Raw genomic sequence first — 19,728 nt, 5'->3', positions numbered from 1 at the left:
TTTGGCCCCCGTGTTAACAAACCCTCTCAGGGGTATTTTCAGTGAAGCAGTAGAACATTTATCCTGCCACAGGCACCACAGGGATGGCAGCAACGGAGCCACTCGCTCTGCTCCAGAACAGCTGAACAGATGCACCCGTGGCAGAGTCCCTTTCCTCCAGCCAGGCTGTGGAGCGCGTCCAGCTGCAGCAGCTCTTGGCAATGACCAAAACAAATGTTGGGGTCACTGCAGGGGGAGCTCTGCTCAGCCACAACCCAGCACCGCAGGGTGGGCTCCGGAGCTGATCCCCAGGGGCTCCCGGCACCTCTGCTGTCCCCATCGTGCTGCAGGGCCCCAGCGGGCTGCAGTTTGGGCTGTGGGACCTCAGCCCTGAGACCCCCAGAGCTGGACTCTGTTGTGGTTATCGTGATGCTGGTAAGGATCAGCACTTGGGAATGGGGACAGGCAAAGGCTTTGGCTCCACACGGTGCTTTGGGGGGGTCGTGCTGCCCCCCCCCCGAGCGCGGCCAGCCTCGGTAGCCATCGGCACAGGGCCGGGGCAGGGGCCGGGCTCCCGGAGCACTGGCGTAGGCCCTGGTCCGGTGGCCGATCTGCCGTGCCAGCAGATTTCTGGGCTGTCTGTCTTGGCTGCGGCCGCCTCCGGCCCCGTCCCGGGGGTGTTTGCGCAACGCAAGCACGGCCGGCCGCGCGGCTCCGGTAACCGGAGCACCGGGCTGGCGCCAGCCCCGGATGGCACTGCCGGCCCCGGGAGCCACCAAACAGGGACTCGGCGAACTCCTGGGCCGTGACCTCGGGCAGCACTGGCTGCGTACACCGGCAGAGAGTCAAGCCGTGACCGGGAAGTGTGCGGCTGTCGCAATTCCTGTGCCTGGGCATCTCCCGTCTGCATCCTGACACCCTCCCAAAACACCGAGCGGGGCTGGAGATGCCCGGTGCACCCTGGCACCAGCAGGCACCTGCACAAGTGCCTCGGGCTGCGGCTCGTCAAGGCCGGCGGCACTGCTTGGCCCCGAGCCCGTGTCCCTGGAGCAGCCGGTGCCTGTCCCTGTTCGCCCCTGAACTTTGAAGCCGGTCCAGGGTCCCCTCCCCAGCCTGGCGCCGTCTCCAGCCCCGCCGCTGCTCCGTGGCGCTGTGCGGGGCCGACGGTGACGATCCTCCCGGTGGCACCGGTGGAGACGCTGAGCTGGGAGTCACGAGGAGGCAAGAAATCATTTGTTTCTCACCCCATCCCTGCTCAATGAAGTTCTTCCAGAGGCTTGTGGGCACCTGGGTTTCCATTTGGGCTGCTGAACCCCAAATCCAGTGCAGGACCAGGAGACCAGGTTCTTGGGCGGGGGTGGTGACCAGAGCCTGTCCCCACACCAGTGGGATCCCACAGCCCCCTTGCTCCTGCTCTGCTTCCCTCCTCTCCCATTATTTAAAGCCATAAAAGAAAAAACACACTCGAGAGAAACACATCAAATAACAGGAAATTAAATACAGTAATTACCTTTTTTGAGGATACAAAGGTTCAAGTGTACTGTAAAAGGTCGGTGCTACACAGGAATCTGATGGGACGGGCTTGGCCCGGGAGGGACGGATAGGGACCCCTTGGGCGCCAGGGGACGCGCTGGGGGTGGGGGACACCGGTACATGGTCGTGTGTAAATACAGCCCTAAACTACAGGAGAGACGCTACGAAACGCTGGAGCCCTCGGAGCGGGACACAGAATGTGCCCTGGTGCATCGGCATTGCCAGGAACCCCCAAAACAGGAGAGGCCCTGCTGGACCTGGCCTGGTGTACACGGTGAGGGGCTGAGTGGTCGAGGCCAGCGGGCTGGCACTGCCACTGCACCGTGTCCTGCTGTGGTGCTGCCGCAGGGGACTGGCACAGGGACTGGCCCTGGGAATCCCTTCCTTGGTGCGGTGGCTCTGGGGGGCTGAGGGGTGGCAAGGGCAGGGACCCCCCTCCCCACCGAGGACTGTTCTGGCAAATTGACTCCATTTAGAAGTTGTGTGTGAGCAGGGCCAGGGGCAGCCAGGGCAGGCAGGGATCCGGCAGGGCACAGGGGCAGGCAGGGGATCAGGAGGGCAGAGGGTGTTTCACTAAAACTGAAACACTTCATTCCCATCGGGGGGCCTTGGACAGGACAAATCCACATGGATGACCAAAACCTACCACTGAGGCCATGGAGCCAGAGGGTGGGTCAGGAGAGGAATGGGAAATTCCCCTCTGTCTTTGGCACACTTTCCATGGCATTTTTATGTGAAAAATTTCCAGCCCAGCTTGAAGAAAAAAAGAGTAGCTACAAAACCAGTGACAATTTCTCATCTCAGAACTTTGTGCTGGTGAAATCTGCAGATCCCATCACGGAGACATTCCAGAATCCATCCCACTTTTGTCACATTGGCCAAGAAGAGAGTCAGGAGCCATCACCGCAGTGCCCTCGGTCCCTGGGGATGGAGAATTCCAGCCTCGGGGCCACACAGTCACTTTTTAGATCCCAACAACAACATTTTTTAAATATTAAAAAATTAAGGGAAGAAAGAAAAAAACGCAAACCAAAAGAAACTCTTCCCCCGGGATGTTTCCTGGGTATCCCTCACCCCTCCACCCTCCTCTCAATGCATGTGGGGGCACTCTGCTTCTTGCCTGGGGGTCCCGACCCCCTCACCCCAGGATGGAGCAGGGGGAGACAGAATGGGTGGGAGGCTTTTCCCTGCACAGGGAGCGAGATGGGGCTGGGCTGTGGGGCTGGGGGGAAGCAGGGAGGGAGAAGGTCTCTTATTGCTCTGTGTGATCACACTGCCCTTCACACACACACGCTCGGGGTGGAATGCAGGCGGGGGGATCTCTCCAGGTCCTCCAGTCCTTGCCTGGGCAGCCTCTCGTTGCCAGGGAGGGCAGGATGAGGCACTTCTGCTGCTGCCCGTGCAGAGGTCTGGCATGGAGGGCACTGCGCTGCAAACGTGATGCTGCCACCACACCCCCGAAGGCGCTGGGTGTCCGGGGCTGCCTGCGGGGCCAGGCTGAAAACCGGGGGTACCATGGGGCAGCAGCAGCAGCAGCAGCATCAAGGGTGCCCCTCACCCACTCCACCCAGGCAGCCCGACCCCAGTCCCAGGGCAGCATCGTCCAAGCTGTGTCCGTGTGGGATGGAGGTGCCGCTGGCGCGTGCCGGGACCCCTGGCAGTGGCTGATAGTGGTCATGGCGCAGGTTGCGGTGCCGCGGGCAGCCCGTGGCACAGAGCACGGTGCGATCCGAGGCACATCTCGGGGTCCCCCAGCACCGGGGCACTGCTCAGCAGTCACGTCCCCTTTCCTTCTCTCCTAGGCAGCCCCGGCGGGGGTCCTGGCCCTGCACGGCGCGGGGCCGCCGCAGTCATGCTCACATGCTGTCCGCCAGCTGGTGACAGTCCAAGTCCCCTTTCAGCTCCAGGAAGCCTGGCAGCTTCACCCCCGTCTTGCGGTCCACACACCAGCACTTGCCCCGCTGCCCATCCAGCGCCGGGTGACACTGTGGGGATGGGTTCGGTCAAGGACACCCAGCCTGGACCCCACGGCCCCATTCCCATGGGCTGCCTGACAACCAGGAGCTCTCATAGGGGCTTCACCACCCCCACCCCACCCTGGGGCTTTTGCAAAGAGCCCCCAGCACCCAAAGGGTAATTCCCACCAAAGCCAGGAGCCAGGCAGGCTCTGCCGTGCCTTGTGACTGTCCCCTCCATCCATGTCCCCCTCCCAGCCTCCCTCTGGCTCTACAAAATGCACTCCCAGTCCCCCATGATAGATCAGAGCCCATCCTACCTGCTTGGGGTGGAAGTTGCCGTTGCGGTCACAGTTGGGGATGGGGATGACATACAGGTCCTCGTGTGTCCGGGTCTGCGAGGCCGCCAGCCTCTCCAGCGCCCGGTGCAGCTCGCTCTGGCACGAGCCCTGTGCCTGGGGAAAGGGGGGGGCTGAGCTGGCTGCAGGGCTGGCACATGCCCCTGGTCCAGAGCCCCAGGACCCCGACCCTGGAGCACCCACCCTGCCCTCCCCAGCCCTCCTGGTGCTCACCATGACCCGCGTGTCCTCGCGGTGGTGAGGGCTCCCGTTGCTGCGCATCTTGTTGCCGTTGTTGACCCTCTTCGCCTGCTGCTTCTGCAGGCACTTGCGGTCGTGGATGCTGCAGGGGCTGAAGCTGTTGTTGGGGTGGTCAATCTCCTCCTTCTCTGCAGAGACACAGACCAAGAGGGCTCAGTGCCACAGGGCAGCCCTGGAGATGGCAGAGCCCCCACGGTGCCCCAGTGCCCACAGTGCCACTTGCACCCCAAGGAACAACATGCAGTCATTTCTGGCAGGCCCCACATCACCCTCTCCGGTCCCCACAGGCATCACTTCCAGCCCTGGGTCCATCCTGCCCCTGCTACTGCACTGGGCTGAGCTCCCTGCAGTGCTGGGAAAGACTCCTGGGAGTTTTTCCTCCTCATTAGCCACGACTAACAACTTGTTGCCATGTGTCTGTTATTGTAGGGTCACAAATGCAAATGCCGCGAGTGCTGTGCAGTGGCTCCAATGTGCTGGGTCTGGCTGTGCCCTTGCCAGCCACATGTCACCAGGCACCGGGTGCTCACTCACACCACCGGAGCTACGGGCCTGGAAGCTGACCCTGGGACACACAGAGAAGGAGCCCCAGGAAGCCCCCAGTGCTCCCCAAAATCTGCCTCTGAGGAGCTGCAGTGGCAGTGGGGGCACCGGGGCGGTGCTGAGCCCCCGCCAGGCCCGGGGCGGCACCGGGCGCCGCGGCTGGGAGTGGAGCAGTGCTCTGCTGCAGGGCACGGCCCCCGCCAAGACATGAAAGAAGAAATTCCTGGAATAAGAAAGTTAATCTCCCATGGGGCCGATCCCAAAAGGCGGTGCTTGGCATCCCCGCCTGCGCCAGGAGCGCAGCCAAGCTGCCGGCCCAGATGTTGGCAGCTGGACAGAGTGTCATGAGACGAGTGCTCGGCGTGACTTTAGTTTTTAAAAAGCCGCCAGTTCCTCTGGTTTGGGGCCCGGGAAGACTCTGTGGAGGGGGGACACCCCAGGAGCCGGGGTTCCTCCTGTGCTCAGAGCTGCGTCAGGGACAGCCCAAACAGTGTTTTGCCCCCCAGATCACCTGGTCTGTACAGGGAAGTGGCAGAGGTTTTCCTGGGGTTGGGCTTCAAAGAATCAATATTGCAGCTGGCAGCAGGGAAAACCTTCCCAGAGTAGGCAGGGGGTGGTCACTGTCGGGGGGTCACACCCAGGGCCTCACAGGTCACACCCAGGGGCTCACAGCAGCAGGACAGAGGCTGCTGGGTGATCCCTGGCACTGGCTCTTCCCACAGGCAGGCAGAGGGGTCGGAGGCACAGCTTCCTGCCCATTGTATCCCCACGGCATCCTGGCCCTGATCAGCACCTCTTGCCACGGTCCCTGCAGTGCAGGGCTCCTGGCCCAGCTCCTGGGGGCCCGGTTAAAGTCCACAGCGAAGCCCCAATCAAAGCCCCCTCCCTCGTGGGTGTTATTTGCTTTTTGCTTAATCTGTCCATTTTTTCCAGGAAATAGCTCATGCCCTTGAAATTTGAAACACAAACCCAAAGTCTCCAGGACCCTGCACAGAGCGGTGCCAGCACCAGCCCCGGCGGCACAAACCGTGAGGCTGTGGCGCAATGCGGGCGCTGGTGGCAGAGCCCCGCCGGGGGCTCGGAGGCTCTGGCAGGGATGCTCCTTCCCTCCCCTGTATCCCTGTGGGGACACACAGGAAGAGCTGGGCAGATTTGGCACCGGTGGGGACCACCACGCCAAAGTTCCGGCACCTCCAGGCGCTGCTCCCACGCCAGGGAAAGGCAGGACCGGGAGGCACCGGCGCTGCCCGCACTGCCCCCGCAGGGGAAGCCCTCACCGATCGCCGGCACAGCCAAACCCCCCTCCTCCCCCCGCCAGCCGCCTCCAGAGCATCGAATCTCCCGGCTTAAATAAAACCAGATGCCAATAACATTTTCATAAGGTCACATGAAACACCGGTGCCTCTGGGCAGCGAGGCGGCTCCTGACAGCACTCGGGACCCCCGGTTCCCGGTTCTCACGGCAGTTCCAGCATCCCTCCCTGCCACGCTGCTGTCCTTGGGGTTACTGTCCCCCTGCTAAGTGACACACAGCAGCTCAGGGAACCTCTCACCTCCCTGGCGATCCAGCTGGACCAGAAAACTCCTCACCCTCAGCACAAAGACTGGGGAAAAGCAACCTGTGTGGAGCCCAGAGCTGCCACGCCCCACACTGCCCTGATGCCACCCAATCTGCCACCTATGCACGGGCACCACCACCCTGGAGGGATGGAGGGCAGGGGAGTCCTTATTTGTCCAAGGGAAGCCCCTCTGCTCGGTTTGGTATGGAAGCGGGTGCCAAGGGGATGGGAAGGGGGGCTGCTGTCGCCGGACACATAAAACGGCCGCCTGTCCCGGAAGGAGGAGGATTCCTGCCCGGCCTGTGGACAGGGGACACAAACGAGTCATTCAGCATCGCCTTCAATTAACGGGAGCTGCAAATGAGGTTGGTCACGTGCCGAATTTGTGATTCACAGCGCTGAGCCCGAGGGAGCGGTGAAGGGCTCCGGCTCCACCGCGCGGATCCCGTGGGAGCAGAGCCTGGGGCAGCAGCAAAGCCCTGAGACCTCGTGTGTGTCCATGGGAGAGACAAGTGTCATTGACCCCCCACAGCTCCAGCCCCGCTCCTCCCCGTGCCACCAGCCCCAGCACGAAGGACCTCATGCACCTCAAAGGCCAGGAGGGACATCCACGTGACTGTGACCAACATGGCACAAGCCACAGTGAGCCCCAGCACCCTCCATGTCCCTGTCCAGCACCCCCCATGTCACCTGTGGGTGGTCCTGGCAGGGCCGTGGCAGTGCTGGCTCTTGGTTTCCTGGGCTCTCCACTTGGCAGGCACCAGTGCTGGGAGGGCTGTGCTCGTTTCGCTAAGTGCTGGCTCCGACAGAATGTGGGGAGCCGGGGATGGGAGTGGCAGGGGCACAGGCACCAGGCACCCACTGCCCCTTGGCCTGGGATGCCAGCTGGGAGCCTGGCCCATCCCCAACCTGGGACACGCTGCCATGCTCAAACACGGCTGAGCACCTCCCACCTCAGCACCCAACATGGGACCGAGGGAGGGGAGGTCAGGATGCAGGAGAAGGAGTGAGGGATGCAGATGCAGGTAGTTCCCCAGAGGGACCAGAACCTTGCCAGGAGCAGCACCCAGCCTGGAGAAACCCAAGCATGGATGAACCCCCACCCCAGGGAACAGATGGGACATGGCTGAGCCTTGCCTGGCTGAACCCAGCCTGTCCCACCGCCTGTGCACTGTCCAGCCGTGGCTCAGCCACCGCCATCCGTCCCAGTCACTGAGCAAAGAAAGGAAACAGGATCTGTCCCAGCTTACAGAGACCACATGGGATGACTGCAGCTCCCATGGGTCAGGTTTTCCCAGACATAGTCATTTATCCAGCACTAAATCTCTCATCATGTGTGCTGAGGAATATGTCCTCACCTCCTCCTGGCTGCCACACATGGGCTCAGCCACCACCACCCGCCGGCTGTGATGGAAAGCCATGGCTGAGACCTTCTGCCAGCCCCTACACAGGGCTCTGGCTGAGGAGTGGGATCCCAAAGCCAGCCCTGAGCTGGCAGGGCCGGGAGTGGAAGGCAGGGACAGGGTCCAGCACAAGGTGCCACGGCAGACGGTCTCGAGTCAGGCGAGCAGCCACTGCTCCCTCACCTCCTAAGAGTCACATCCCGTGGGTGCCACAGGTCCTGGGTGAGCAGAGAGGCTCTTCCTGGCTATGGAGCCAGGAGCCACGTCCAACTGTTCAGAAAGCCCAGCCTCAGCCCAGCCCCCTGATCCCAGCCTCTTCCCTGGAATGCGGAGCCCCCCGGACAGAGCCCCCAGACAAAGTGTTTACTGTACGAGCTGCGCGTTAACCGCTTCCCAGCCGCCGGCACCCGCTCGGCCCCGGGGCCGCGGGCACAGCCGGGGGCACCTGCTCCGTACGCCCCTGCCCCTGAACAGGCATTCGATTCCCTTGTGCTGATCCCTAGGGGACACATCAGAGGCACTGACCATGCCAGGGTGCCCTCGCTGTGCCAGGCAGGGCTGTGTGGGAGCGAGGGAGCCTGCAGCCCCCAGCCCCACACTGCCACTGGCTCTGGGCTGGGGAACAAGTCAGGGACCCACGGGGGGATGTACCACTGGGACTGCACCGAGCAGTTCGCTGTGGGTGTCCTGCCCACATCCTGACAGGCTGTCCTGGACAAAGGGGCTCCACTGCCCTCTCGCCCATCCTGCTACCTGTGACGCCGCTGGCCAGCACAGTGCCCGGCGGGCGACCCGGCTCCCATAGCCACCCACCCATCTCCAGCCAAGCCAAAACACTGCGGGAAGGAAGGGAAAAAATGCAAGTCTGTTTCCTAAAGGCTCTGGGAAAAAATGTTGCATTACACGGGGCACAGCCAAAACCAACAGGGCTTGGCAGCACGGCGCAGCCCCGGGCCAGGGAGCCCAGACAGCTCCTGCAGGATGTGGGATGAGGACAGACAAGCAGGACAGGGGGGCTCCAAGCACTCCCAGCCAGCTCCTGTCCCTGCAGGAGGGTGACTAGAGGGGCCTATCCACGAACGGCAGTCATCACAGCAGGGACACCAGAGGAGCTGCCATGGATCAACCATGCAAGGAGGAAATGGAACTGGGATGCAGCCTCCCGGATGGGCAAGAACAGACACTATTCCAGTCCCTTCTGCCCCTCAGGGAGCTCCAAGTGATCCCACGTGGGGACCCAGGGCCAGGCCAGACCAGCCTGTGGATTGTCCCGTGCTGGGATGCTACCTCCAGCTTCAGGGGCCATGGTCCTGGTCACAGCCTTCAGCACGGGAAAGGGGGGCCACCAACAGACCGGGTCCCCACTCTCATTCCCTGGGAGCAGCTTCATTGCTATGGTGCGACTTGCACAGCTCTGAGCTCCCACTGCCGGCTCTGCTCTCAGCCCCCAGATCCCGCCTGAGCACCAGGGGGGTGGCAGGGGGCCACGATCACCACCTGCAAGAAGGTCCTGGGGCAGACAGAGAGCACCAGCAGCAGCTCCTCCAGCCTGGCCCTGCCTACACCTCACTGCCCTGTCCGGCACAGACAGACACAGCTCCTGCACAGCACCCAGCCAGACCTGCCTGGAGGGAAGCAGGTGCCCCGTGGCCTCTTTCCTGTTTCCTCCCGGCAGTGCAGTCCGATCTGCCGGCAGCATCCCAGGGAAGGGGCAGCGCAGGGGTCACTGTGCAACGGGAGCTTCCCTGGCAGCCGGGGTGTGTCCCCAAGGGCTGCAGGTGCTCACAGGACATTGGGCTGTCCCGCAGTCCAGGGGCACGTTGCAGCCAGGGCAGAGCAGGTGACAACTCCTCCCTGAAGGGTGGCCTCTCCAGCACATGCGGTGCCACTGGCTGTGACGCTGCTGTGCCCACGGTGGGTAAGGATGGCACAAACGTGAGCCACTTGTACCAGGTCTCCTGCAGCCCACCTCTGCTCCCTCCCTGGAATATGCTCCCTGCACTCCTATCCTGGGCTGTCCCACCCCATCCTGCCTCTTAGAGTCATGGAATGGTTTGGGTGGGAAGGGACCTTAAGGACCACCCAGTTCCATCTTCCTGCCGTGGGCAGGCACACCTTCCACCAGACGAGGCTGCTCCAAGCCCCGTCCCACCTGGCCTTGGACACTTCCAGGGATGGGGCATCCAGAAATATTCTGGGCAACCTGTGTCAGACGCCTCACCACCCTGACAGGGTGGAATTTCCTCCTAAAATCTAATCTAAATCTTCCCTTTTTAGTTTAAAATCCTGCCCCTTGCCCTGACACAATCTATCCGTGTAGAAGTCACTCTTCATCATTTTTATAAGCACCCTCTAAGTACGGGGAGGTCCCTGATGAGTCCAATGCTGTAGCCCCAGCTCTTGCCGAGTGAGCAGGGAGTGGGTTGGTGCCAACAAGGGTTATGCCACTGCCCCTGTGAGGGACAAGGACCCTCAGGCACCCACCCAGGGTACCCACCCTGGGCACCCACCCTCTGCCGCCCCTCCGCCGCCTCACCTGGGGGCTGGAGGCTCTCCTGGATGGCCTCGACGTCGGCCAGGTCTGTGCAGATGCCCTGGCCGTGCATGAGGGTGCGGAGGGGCCGGGGCTCGCCGCGGGGTGGGTAGCAGCGCAGCCCCGCACCGCAGCGCGCGGTGTAGACGCCGCAGGCGGTGCCGCGGGGCAGCGCGCAGGTCGCGCAGCACCCGCAGCCCGGCTCCCGCACCAGCTCCGCGCAGCCCTGCGGAGCCTTGCACCGCGCCAGCCGCTCCTCCGAGCACGGCGGGCACTGGATCGCCTCCTCCCCGCTGCCCGGCCGCGCCGCCGCCGCCAGCAGCGCCAGCACCACCGGCAGCACCGGCAGCACCGGCAGCACCGGCAGCCCCGGCCCCGGGCGCATGGCGGCCCCGCTCCGGCCCCGCTCCGCGGCGCTCGGCTGGCGGCGGGCGCGGGGCGGCGGCGGCGGCTTTATGCGGCTTTATGCGGCCCCTGGCCACACCTCCCGCCGCCGCCACCGGGGCCACCGGCGGGGCCGCCCCCGTCGCCACCGGGAGCCCACCGGGCAGCGACGCTCCCCCCGGCGGCGGCCACACCGGCACCGGCAGCGGCTTCAGCAGCGGGGCCACCGGCGGGGCAGCCCCGGCGCCGGGCAGCGCGGAGAGCCGGCCCGGAGCACCCCCCCCCGGCCCCGCGCCACCCTCCCGAATCACCCTCCTCCTCGACCCCTACTCAGTCCCGAGAGCAACCGGGACGAACGGGGTACGCACACGCCGTGCGGGGCTGCAGCGCGGAGGATGCGGCCAAGACCCCCGGGGTGGGCTCTGAGCTCCGGGCGTGGGAGGCCCCGGCGGGAGGAAAAGTGCTGCTGGCAACGCAGCATCCCGTGCGGCTCGGCCCCGGTCTGTCCGGGACGGCCCGGGGCGGCCCCGCCGGCTCCCCGAGCCCACCTGCCCTCGGTCCCGCACCCGCGGGCCCCCGCGCCCCCCGCCCCGCACAGCCCGGGATAGGTTGAAGGCTGCCGGCACCTAGTGGCTACTCGGGAAAAGCGGGAGCGGGGAGCAAGCCCCGGCATCCCCCTGGGACCCCGGCCCCGCCAGTCCCCGCAGCACCGGGCGAGGGTGGGAGCCCGGGAGACGGCGGAGAGCAGCCCCTGGGCCCGGGGGAACAGTCCCCGAGCATCCCCCGGGGCTGGTGACCCCCCGAGCTGCGCCCTGGGGCATCTCAGCCAGCACCGGGCGTGGGGCAGCTGGGGAGAGCCGTCTGGATGCTCAACAACAAGGGTGTTGTGGGCACTGCAGCGGGGTCTTGGGCGCAGCAAGAGTGTCTTGGACCTGACGGGGGGGGCCCTGGTGTGGGGGTCAGTATAGTGGGTGGGACATGAGGAGCAGAGCTGCCTGTCATGCAGGCCTGGGCTGAGAAACCCAAACTCAACTCATGGGTGAGTACATCTAGTGCTTAAACTGGCATTTTGAGGCTTGAGCGACCGCATTGGTTGCATTGCCACGAGGGCTCTCAAGACCATCTTCTCTCTCCCATGCAGGTGAGTTGGGCATCACCAAGTACAGGCAAGACAGAGGCAAGCAGGGTCTATGTCCCCCCACAATTCCCAGCCCCAGGCCCCACAAGGCATGGTGACACAGCACCGCTCTGAGCCCCTGCCCTGCCTGGGACTGCTGTGCAGGGGCCGTGACTCGGGGCAAAGGCACCAGCCTTGACTCAGTGTCCCAGCAGAGACAAAACCCAAACAGGTGCCCAGCCCCGCTCAGGCTGTAGCACCTTATCAGGCCTTGGCAGTGCTGTGTGCCTGCCAGGGACACTGTTGTGTCTGCGGGCAGCGGCAGGGCCAGTGGCTGGTTGGGCATGCAGGAGACGGGGGCAATGTTCCACCACCTCTGCCCAGGCACTGCTCCTCCAGGTCCCTGTCCCAGCACCATCCTGTGAAATGGAGTGGGGCTGGGCTGGTGCCCTCACAGCCGTGCTGCCCCCACCCCAACCACAGCTCTGTGGCCATGCAGGGGCTCAGTGCTGGTGTTTGGTGCTCAGCCGTGCTGCCCCCACCCCAACCACAGCTCTGTGGCCATGCAGGGGCTCAGTGCTGGTGTTTGGTGCTCAGCGTAGCCCAGGTCCTTGCCTGGGACAGACCATGCTCCCAGTCCTTGATGGGGGGGCTCTTCAGGATTCTCGAGGCTAGGGAAGCCCAAAATGGCTGCAGCTGCTCAGCCACTTGCCCCAGCAGGGCCTGGAGCTGCCCCAGCCCTGGGGAGAGGTTGCAGGTCAGCAGGAGGCAGGAGCAGGAGGGGGCTGGGGGTCAGAGAGGGCTGTAGCCCCCAGCCAAGGGTAGCTCTGATGAAACCAGTGAGACCCCAGGCCCTTTGCACGTACTTTGGGACATGGTGCCTGCACAGATGGCCGGGTGCCTCTCCTGCCAGGCACCAGCAGAAGAGCAGACCTCAGGGACGACCTGCAGCCGATGCCCCCTGCTCTCAGCGGGCCCCCTCGTCCACTGGATTTACTCCCCATTTCCAGGCATCTCCTCCCCAGCCCTCCCTCGCATCCATTCTGGCATCTCCTCCTGGCCCTGGCTCCCTTCCCGTGGTTCCCACTAGCGCTCCTCTCCCTTGGCTGGCAGGACAGACAGTGGCCTGGCTGCGTGGGTGCTCAGCGCCCGCCGGATGCGGTCCGTGGGGTGCGGGGCGGGCAAGGGGCGTGTCGGGGGCCACCGATAACAGTGGGCGCCGTGCCGGGGCCACGGGACCAGACAGCACAGGCGAGTGGGATGAGCCAAGGACCTCCATCCTGGGCAGCCGGGCCCCGAGGCAGCGGAATGGGGTCCAGCAGTCCCCTGCACCTCCTCCACACCCTCTGCGTCGTCTCGGTGCTGGCCGGGTGCCTGCACCCTGCCACGGCCCAGTGGTTTTCCCTGGGCTCAGAGGACACCACCCCAGATCCAGGCACCAGCCCCACGGCCCCCACCCTGGATGGGGAGGAAGGTAGGCATGGCGGGTTGGGGACATGGCTTCTCCAGCACCCCAAATTCCTCAGCATGGAGGGGACAGGTGGAGGGTGAAGTGTGGGGTGCCAGGGTCTAGGGCTGCTGGTGGCACTGCTGTGGGCACGGCAGGTGCTGGGAACTGGGAGTTTTGTGCCACCATGGTCCCCCTCCAGCCTTGCCACCTCCCATCCCAGTGCTCCTTTGCTCCTACAGACACAGACGCCAGCGTGGAGCCCATGGAGAAGGTGCTGCTGAGCAAACCCCCTCTGGCAACAGCCCCTAGACGCCGGGACCAAGCCTCCAGGGGGGCAGCGAAGGGGTCGGGCCATGCCCCGCCGCGCACACGAGGACAGGTGCTTTTTCCCTGGGCAGTGTCCCCGCTCCAGCTCCTCCAGCCCGCCCGAAACTCCCCGGCTGCAGCCAGGCTCCTTGCTATGTCCTTCGCCTTATCCGTGCCCTGCTTCCGCACACCAGCCTGGGCACCACGCCCTGTTCCAACCCCGAGCGCAGCTCTCAGCTCTGTCTACCCCCTTGGAAAGAAGTCACGGCAGCTCCCAGTGTCCCCTCACATGGGCTAGGCCCACAGCAGCGCTGGGGTTGGGCCCCCACACCCGGCTGAGGGCAGCCCCGACTGGGGGATGGCCGCATCTGCCCCCCGGGACCCCCCCCGAGCCCTGGACTGAGTACTCTCTGTCTGTCCCAGCAGCACCGACCCACGGCTGCCCCGGAGATCTTTGAGGGGAGCGCAGTGGAAGAGGAGTTCCTGCAGATCCAGGTGGTGGAGGGGTCCTGGTCCCCGGGGCGTGTCAGGGCCAGCCTGGGATGGACACCCGGGCAAGGGCCTCTGGAGGACACGGGCTGGGCAGGGCAGGACAGGATGGGGACGGTGGGAGTGGGGAATGGGGATGGTGCTCAAGGGTCTCGCACTCAGCCCCTCCTCTCCTCCACACAGACGACGGCAAAGGGGCTGCCCCGGCGGGTCCCCTCGGCCCCGAAGAGAGGCCCTGCCCTCCAGGTGAGAGGTGGGCGCGGGGCAGCCGTGTCGGACCCGTCAGTCGGGGCTCCGGTCCCGCGGCTCATCGCTCTCTCCCTCTCCAGGTGCACAACATCTCCGGCTGTGTCTGCCCCGTGCGCCCCGGCCCTCCCGGCCCTCCTGGCCCAAAGGTGGGGTGGTCCTCCTTGGGAAGGGGCAGGGGGGTGCCGGAACCCACAGGGACGAAGTCCTGATGGTCTTTTGTCTGTGCAAAAACCTTTTTGCTCAGGATTTGGATTCTAACTTTGGGATTTGGGTTAGGGAGTGACTCAGGTGGCCCCAGGGAGGCGGGGGGTAAGCAGGTGCCCGTGGTGGGCTCCAGTGGAGAAAAGTGCCAGGAGGTGGAGCCAGGCTCTGAATTTCTCCGACAGGGAGAGAAAGGTGACCGAGGGTACCCGGGAGAGAGAGGCCAGCCCGGATTCTTAGGGGAGAGAGGAAAGTCCGGCAGCCCCGGACAGCCAGGTCACCAGGGCCCCCGGGGGCCCCCGGGTCCTCCTGGACCACCGGGGCCGCCGGGGCCCCCGGGCACCTGGGGAGCGCGGAGCCCGCCCGCGCCTGCTGCACTCCCTGAGAGATCGGAGAACGAGGTGAGCACCGGAGCAGGGACAAGGACAGGGGATGCCGGTCCCGGCCGCGGTGTCTGTCCCCCGCTGGACTGGCGAGGATGGGGACGATTGGGATGCGTGGCTGTGCGGGTGGGCAGGGGGACCAGGGGATGGGACACGGCAGTTCATTGACTCTGCTCTCTCTCCTCTCTCTCCTCTCTCCTCTCTCCCTCCAATCTGACAAGCAGCTGGAAGTCTCCAGCCCTGTGGGAAACCCAGGACCCCCAGGTCCCCCTGGGCTGCCCGGCATGCCCGGACCCCCAGGTTACCCGGGCCACGATGGCCCCCCGGGGGCCCCTGGGCGGGAGGGAAAGCCAGGACCCCCAGGCCCTCCAGGGGCTGTGGGGCCACCTGGTTTCCCTGGGGCTGAAGGACTTCCAGGGTCTCCAGGCTCAGCTGGGCCAGATGGACCCCCAGGGGCACCAGGACTCCCAGGGCCTCAGGGTCCCCCCGGGGTGCCTGGGCACGACGGACCCCCTGGTCCCCCAGGATCTGCCTCACTCCCTGGCAAACCAGGGCTCCGAGGGGAGCCAGGATTCACAGGACCAAAGGTAAGGGGGTCCCAGCCCAGCCTATCCATGGCCCTGGGGTGGGATGGGGTACATGGGCTCACCAGCTGCTCGCCTTGCCCTGGGGGAGCAGCCCCCATTACCAAGCCCTCAGAGGGCTTCAGGGCTGCCCCGAGACTGCCCCAGTCCTGCCACTGTGGGGCCTGGGGGAACACAGGGGCTCAACCCCACACTCACCACCCTGTGCCATCTGCCCTCAGGGAGAGAAGGGCGAGTATGGGCTGCCAGGCATGCCAGGGAGCCCTGGCCGGACCGGAGAGCCAGGGTCCCCGGGCATGCCAGGTCCCATGGGGCCACCAGGACCACCAGGGGACTACAGGGTGAGTAGGTGGTCCCGGGCTATGGGTGCTAGGGAGGGGGCACCTGTATCACCCCACACATTCTCTCTTCGCAGTGCGACTCACGCCACGCTGGGCACCGCGGATCGGCCGGGCTGCCGGGCCCCAAGGTGAGCTGGGCAGTGGCACCATGGGCAGGGGTCATGGAGCAGGGGCACAGGCACAGCGCTGGCCATGGCACCCTGACCAAACAGCTCCACAGCAGGTGGTACTCTGGCTGCGAGGCACAGCACTGCCTGGGGGGGTTTGGGAGGCCTGGGGACCCCCAGAGCCAGGTACTGACAGGATCTCTCACTTCCTTTCCAGGGAGAAAAGGGCGACCCTGGAGAGCCGGTTTGTAGCCACGAGCAGCAGTGTGGGGGAAGCTGTCTGGGCGGTCCCATCCTCACACCTGAGTGTGCACCCCTGAGCCCTCTGTGCTGCCTTTGCTCCCCCAACGCCCTTCCCCTCACCCCGGGGCACAGGGTGGGGGGTGAGGGATACCGTCCCCTGTGGAACGTGCAGAGGCACACGTGGGCACACCTGTGCCAGCACACAGTGCACCCATAAACACCCCCAGCACTCCCTATCCCCACCACCCAGCACCCAGCCCAGGCTCTAACCCTGCCTCTCTCTGCGGCTCACACAGGGGTGCTGCTACAGGGAACACGGGTGCAAACCAGGCCACCTCCCCTTCCCCAGCACTGGCAGCCAGCCCGACCCCTGGGGGTCCATCAATAGGTACCAGACGGTGAGTGCCCAGGGTAAGGGGTGCCCAGGAACCCCAGCCCAGCCCTGGGGACATGGTTCACCCCACTGGCAACACCACAGGACCCATAGCCCCAGATGAGGTAGAGGAAGGAGAGGGGAAGAATGGAAAATGGAGAGAGGGAGGATGGAGGATGGAGATCAGTCTCAGTCTTCTCCCTCTTGTCTCAGTCTTCTCCCTCTTCCTTTGCAGGGTGGCAAAGAGGAACCAGAGATTTATGGAGCAATCATCCCCCATGTAAGGGTCCCTGTCTGCGCTGCCCCAGCCAGGGACATTCAGCCCTGGGAGGGGACAGGAGTGGGAAGCATGGGGGACATCATTTGGGTGTCATAGCTGCCCCCCTAAAAGGCAGCACCAAAATGACCCAGTCTAATTTCCACACTGCTCTACTGCAGGGTCTTCGAGGTCCCCCTGGGAACCCTGGCCCCCCAGGGCCCCCCGGCCCCCCTGGCCCACCAGGTCTCCTCTACCTCAATGTAAGGCCCAGCACTGGTGTGCACACGCCTGTGCCAGAGCACACACATGTGAGCGTGCACAGCACCAGGCCCCCTCCAAACCCTCCTGTCTTTGGTTCCAGAGGGTGCACCCTGTCCATGCCCAGCCACCCTGCAAGCAGCCGGTAAGCCACGGCCTCGCTGTCCCTGAGAGTGTCCCCGTCCCCTCCCTGTGCACCAGGAAGGGTGTCCCTCTCCCTATGCCCAGCAGCAACAGGCCCCATTTGCCTTCACAGGCATCCGCAGACCGCAGCTGGCCATCAGGTGAGCGTGTTTCACAGGTGTTTTGGGGGCTCCAGCCTCCTTGGACACATCTTTCTTGAAGTCCTGCCTCCCTTCCTTGGGTGCCGGGACCAAGACAGCACGGGTCCCTGGCACCACTGCTGGCTCTCCCACCCACTCCCACTGCATCGCTGTGGGGCCAGCTCCCATGGGAGCATCCAGGCCCTGTGCCGGGACACCTTGTGACCCCACACCGTCTCTGGGCTCTCCAGATGCCAACGTCCCTCAGACGGAGCCATTGGACTCCCGCACTGATCTCCAGGTGCGTCCAGGCTGCAGCCCCCAGGCGAGCCCCACAAGCTGCCCCGTACCCCACAGCAGGACCCTCACCCTCTGCATTCCCCCAGCACCAGACATGGGTCTTCAAGTCCAAGGAGCTGATGGTGAAGGCGAGCAGTGCTGTGCCTGAGGGGAGCCTGGTCTACGTGCGGGAAGGGAGCAACGCCTTCCTCCGGACCCCCACCGGCTGGAGCCGCCTCCTGGTACCGTGTGGGGTCCCTCACAGGGCTGGGGGTGCAGGATCCAGGGCTGGATTTGGTGCTGGAGCAGCAGATCCCCCGGAGGGAGTGGATTCCCCCTAACCTGTCCCTCTGCTCATGCCATTGAGCAGCTGGAGGATACGAAGTCCTTCTTGGCTGGTGATGACCCTTCTGCCTCCACCCCACAGAATCAGGTGAGGAATGCAGGAGCTGCAGGGTCTGCTCATGTCCCTGTGGGATAGAGCCCTCCTCCACATGATGGAGGGGACAGACCTCACAGGAATGTCCTCTCCCTCTTCTTCCACCTCTCCATCCAGGAGCCAAAGAGGGTGCAGGCAAGAGGTCCCAACACGCTGTTGCAGTCTCCAATGGACTCACTGGTGAGCCCTGCTGAGGGTCTGCCCATGCTGGGAGGGATGTGCCATAGGGACAGGCTGGATGCCAGCAGGGCAGTGCCAGCTCGGCATGAGCAGAGCCTGGGGTTGTGTTGGTCTGGAGAGGGTGCCCCCCACTCATGGCACATGGATGGGTGTCCCCAGACTGACCTGAGCTGTGTTCTTCCAGACTCAGAAGGAGGAGGAACAAGGGCTGACCCAGATTCTGCCAACCACCATTGCCCCCCGGATCCCATCGGTAAGGAATGCCTAGCCCCAGGCTGGGGATGAGTGGCCCAGTCATGGGAGAGCGGGCAGAGGTGCCCAGGAGACCACCAACCCTGGCCAGCACTGCCAGGGGCTCACACCCTCTGGGAAGGGGGGAGCAGAGACCTCAATTCCTCCCTGCCACCCCCAGCTCCGCCTGGCTGCTCTCAACGTGCCCCTCTCCGGTGACATGAGCGGGATCCGGGGCGCTGACCTGCAGTGCTACCGGCAGTCACAGGAGGCCGGGCTCTATGGCACCTTCCGGGCCTTCCTGTCGGCCCCCACCCAAAACCTGGTGTCCATCGTCAAGCGAACAGACAGGACCCTCCCCATCATCAACCTGAAGGCAGGTACCCCCATCCCCAGGGGGGCTGTGGTTGGCAAAGCCCCACGGCCCCCATGAGCTGCAGTGGGTGGAGGACCCTCACTCAGTCCTGCTCTGGGGCTGCTGCACCTGGGCTGAGCTGACCAAGAGGACATTATTGCCCACATATGGTGGGGACAAGGGCATTCCCCTGGCCCTTGGCTCATGGCTTGTGCCCACAGGGGCAGCTGCTGGCCAAGTCCTGGAGCTCCCTCTTCGAGGGTCAGTCCGGTGCTGCCCTGCGGGGTCCCATCTACTCCTTCAACGGGCGCAGCATCCTGACAGATCCCCTCTGGTGAGTCTGGACACGGGGTCCTGAATGGATGTCCCTGTGTGGGAGCTGGAGGGGGGGGGTCTGTGGTGGGTCCCTCCCTGCTGAAGTGCAGGAGCAAAGAGCTGGGGGTGCCCCAGGGTGTCCCCAGCCCCTCTCACCCCATCCCCACCCACAGGCCCCACCAGCTGGCCTGGCACGGCTCCACACCACGGGGTGGCCATGCCCGCCGGTGGGATTGCCAGGGCTGGCGCAGCTCCGGTGTGGCTGAGGGCATGGCCACCGCCCTGGGCGAGGGCCGGCTGCTGGCTGGGCACCGGCACAACTGTTCCACACCGCTGGCCGTGCTCTGCGTCGAGGTGGCCTTTCCCTACCGGCACATGTGGTGACAACAGTGACACCCAGCCACATGCTCCAGGCCTTCCTCCAGTCCTGTGTGCCCGGGGAATGTCCCTGGCAGCACCATGGGCAGCGTTGGAGTTGTGGCGGAGCACTGAGGGGACACTGGTTCCACAGCCAGGCTGTGCTGTGCCCATCCTCAGCTGTGCCATCCCACGGATCCCTGTGCCATGGGGCAATGCCAGGCTGTGCCTGCAGCCTCCCACCCCCACTGGAGCCAACACGGTCACCACCCAGAAATAAAGACACAAAAATGTTGGTTTTCATGACACCCTGCTTTGTTCTGGGGGGACATGGCCGGCTGTAGCAAGGGGCTGGGGGGGCACGCTGCGACCACCTGGGAATGGGAACAGGGGCTGGAGGGGCTGGGAGTGGGTTCCAGTCCCCTTGGGATTGGCAGAAACTGGGAGGGGACACCCTGGCAC

General features: G+C 64.7%; 2 protein-coding genes and 1 long non-coding RNA gene across 3 annotated transcripts; 2 read left to right on the top strand and 1 right to left on the bottom strand.

Moving 5' to 3' along the window:
- The first annotated feature begins 1,038 nt into the window (after positions 1 to 1,038).
- On the top strand, positions 1,039 to 2,282 carry LOC138099333 (uncharacterized). Its single transcript, XR_011146698.1, has 2 exons — positions 1,039 to 1,200; positions 1,666 to 2,282. It is a non-coding gene; the product is annotated as an uncharacterized lncRNA (long non-coding RNA).
- Positions 1,458 to 10,527, bottom strand: IGFBP4 (insulin like growth factor binding protein 4). Its single transcript, XM_068996502.1, has 4 exons — positions 10,107 to 10,527; positions 4,040 to 4,194; positions 3,788 to 3,922; positions 1,458 to 3,497 (listed from the first exon to the last, which is right to left on the bottom strand). Exons 1-4 carry the CDS (start codon positions 10,486 to 10,488, stop codon positions 3,369 to 3,371), a joined length of 801 nt encoding a protein of 266 aa, XP_068852603.1. The 5' UTR covers positions 10,489 to 10,527; the 3' UTR covers positions 1,458 to 3,368.
- Positions 10,528 to 10,568: 41 nt separating this feature from the next.
- LOC138099076 (collagen alpha-1(XVIII) chain-like) lies at positions 10,569 to 19,542 on the top strand. The gene is made up of 24 exons (XM_068996138.1): positions 10,569 to 10,847; positions 12,718 to 13,078; positions 13,294 to 13,433; positions 13,787 to 13,855; positions 14,033 to 14,095; positions 14,179 to 14,244; positions 14,485 to 14,700; positions 14,907 to 15,269; positions 15,488 to 15,607; positions 15,682 to 15,735; positions 15,932 to 15,958; positions 16,254 to 16,355; positions 16,566 to 16,610; positions 16,769 to 16,849; positions 16,951 to 16,992; positions 17,104 to 17,131; positions 17,362 to 17,411; positions 17,497 to 17,631; positions 17,760 to 17,822; positions 17,946 to 18,008; positions 18,193 to 18,261; positions 18,421 to 18,615; positions 18,816 to 18,928; positions 19,083 to 19,542. The coding sequence occupies exons 1-24, from the start codon at positions 10,569 to 10,571 to the stop codon at positions 19,291 to 19,293; spliced, it is 2,955 nt and encodes a 984-aa protein (XP_068852239.1). The 3' UTR covers positions 19,294 to 19,542.
- The last annotated feature ends 186 nt before the right edge of the window (positions 19,543 to 19,728 follow it).

The sequence above is a fragment of the Aphelocoma coerulescens genome, chromosome 27 (assembly GCF_041296385.1).
Source record: "Aphelocoma coerulescens isolate FSJ_1873_10779 chromosome 27, UR_Acoe_1.0, whole genome shotgun sequence".
NCBI classification, from domain to species: Eukaryota; Metazoa; Chordata; class Aves; order Passeriformes; family Corvidae; genus Aphelocoma; species Aphelocoma coerulescens.
The sequence above is the reverse complement of the archived record's forward strand: the minus strand, read 5'-3'. Positions and strand labels throughout refer to the sequence as shown.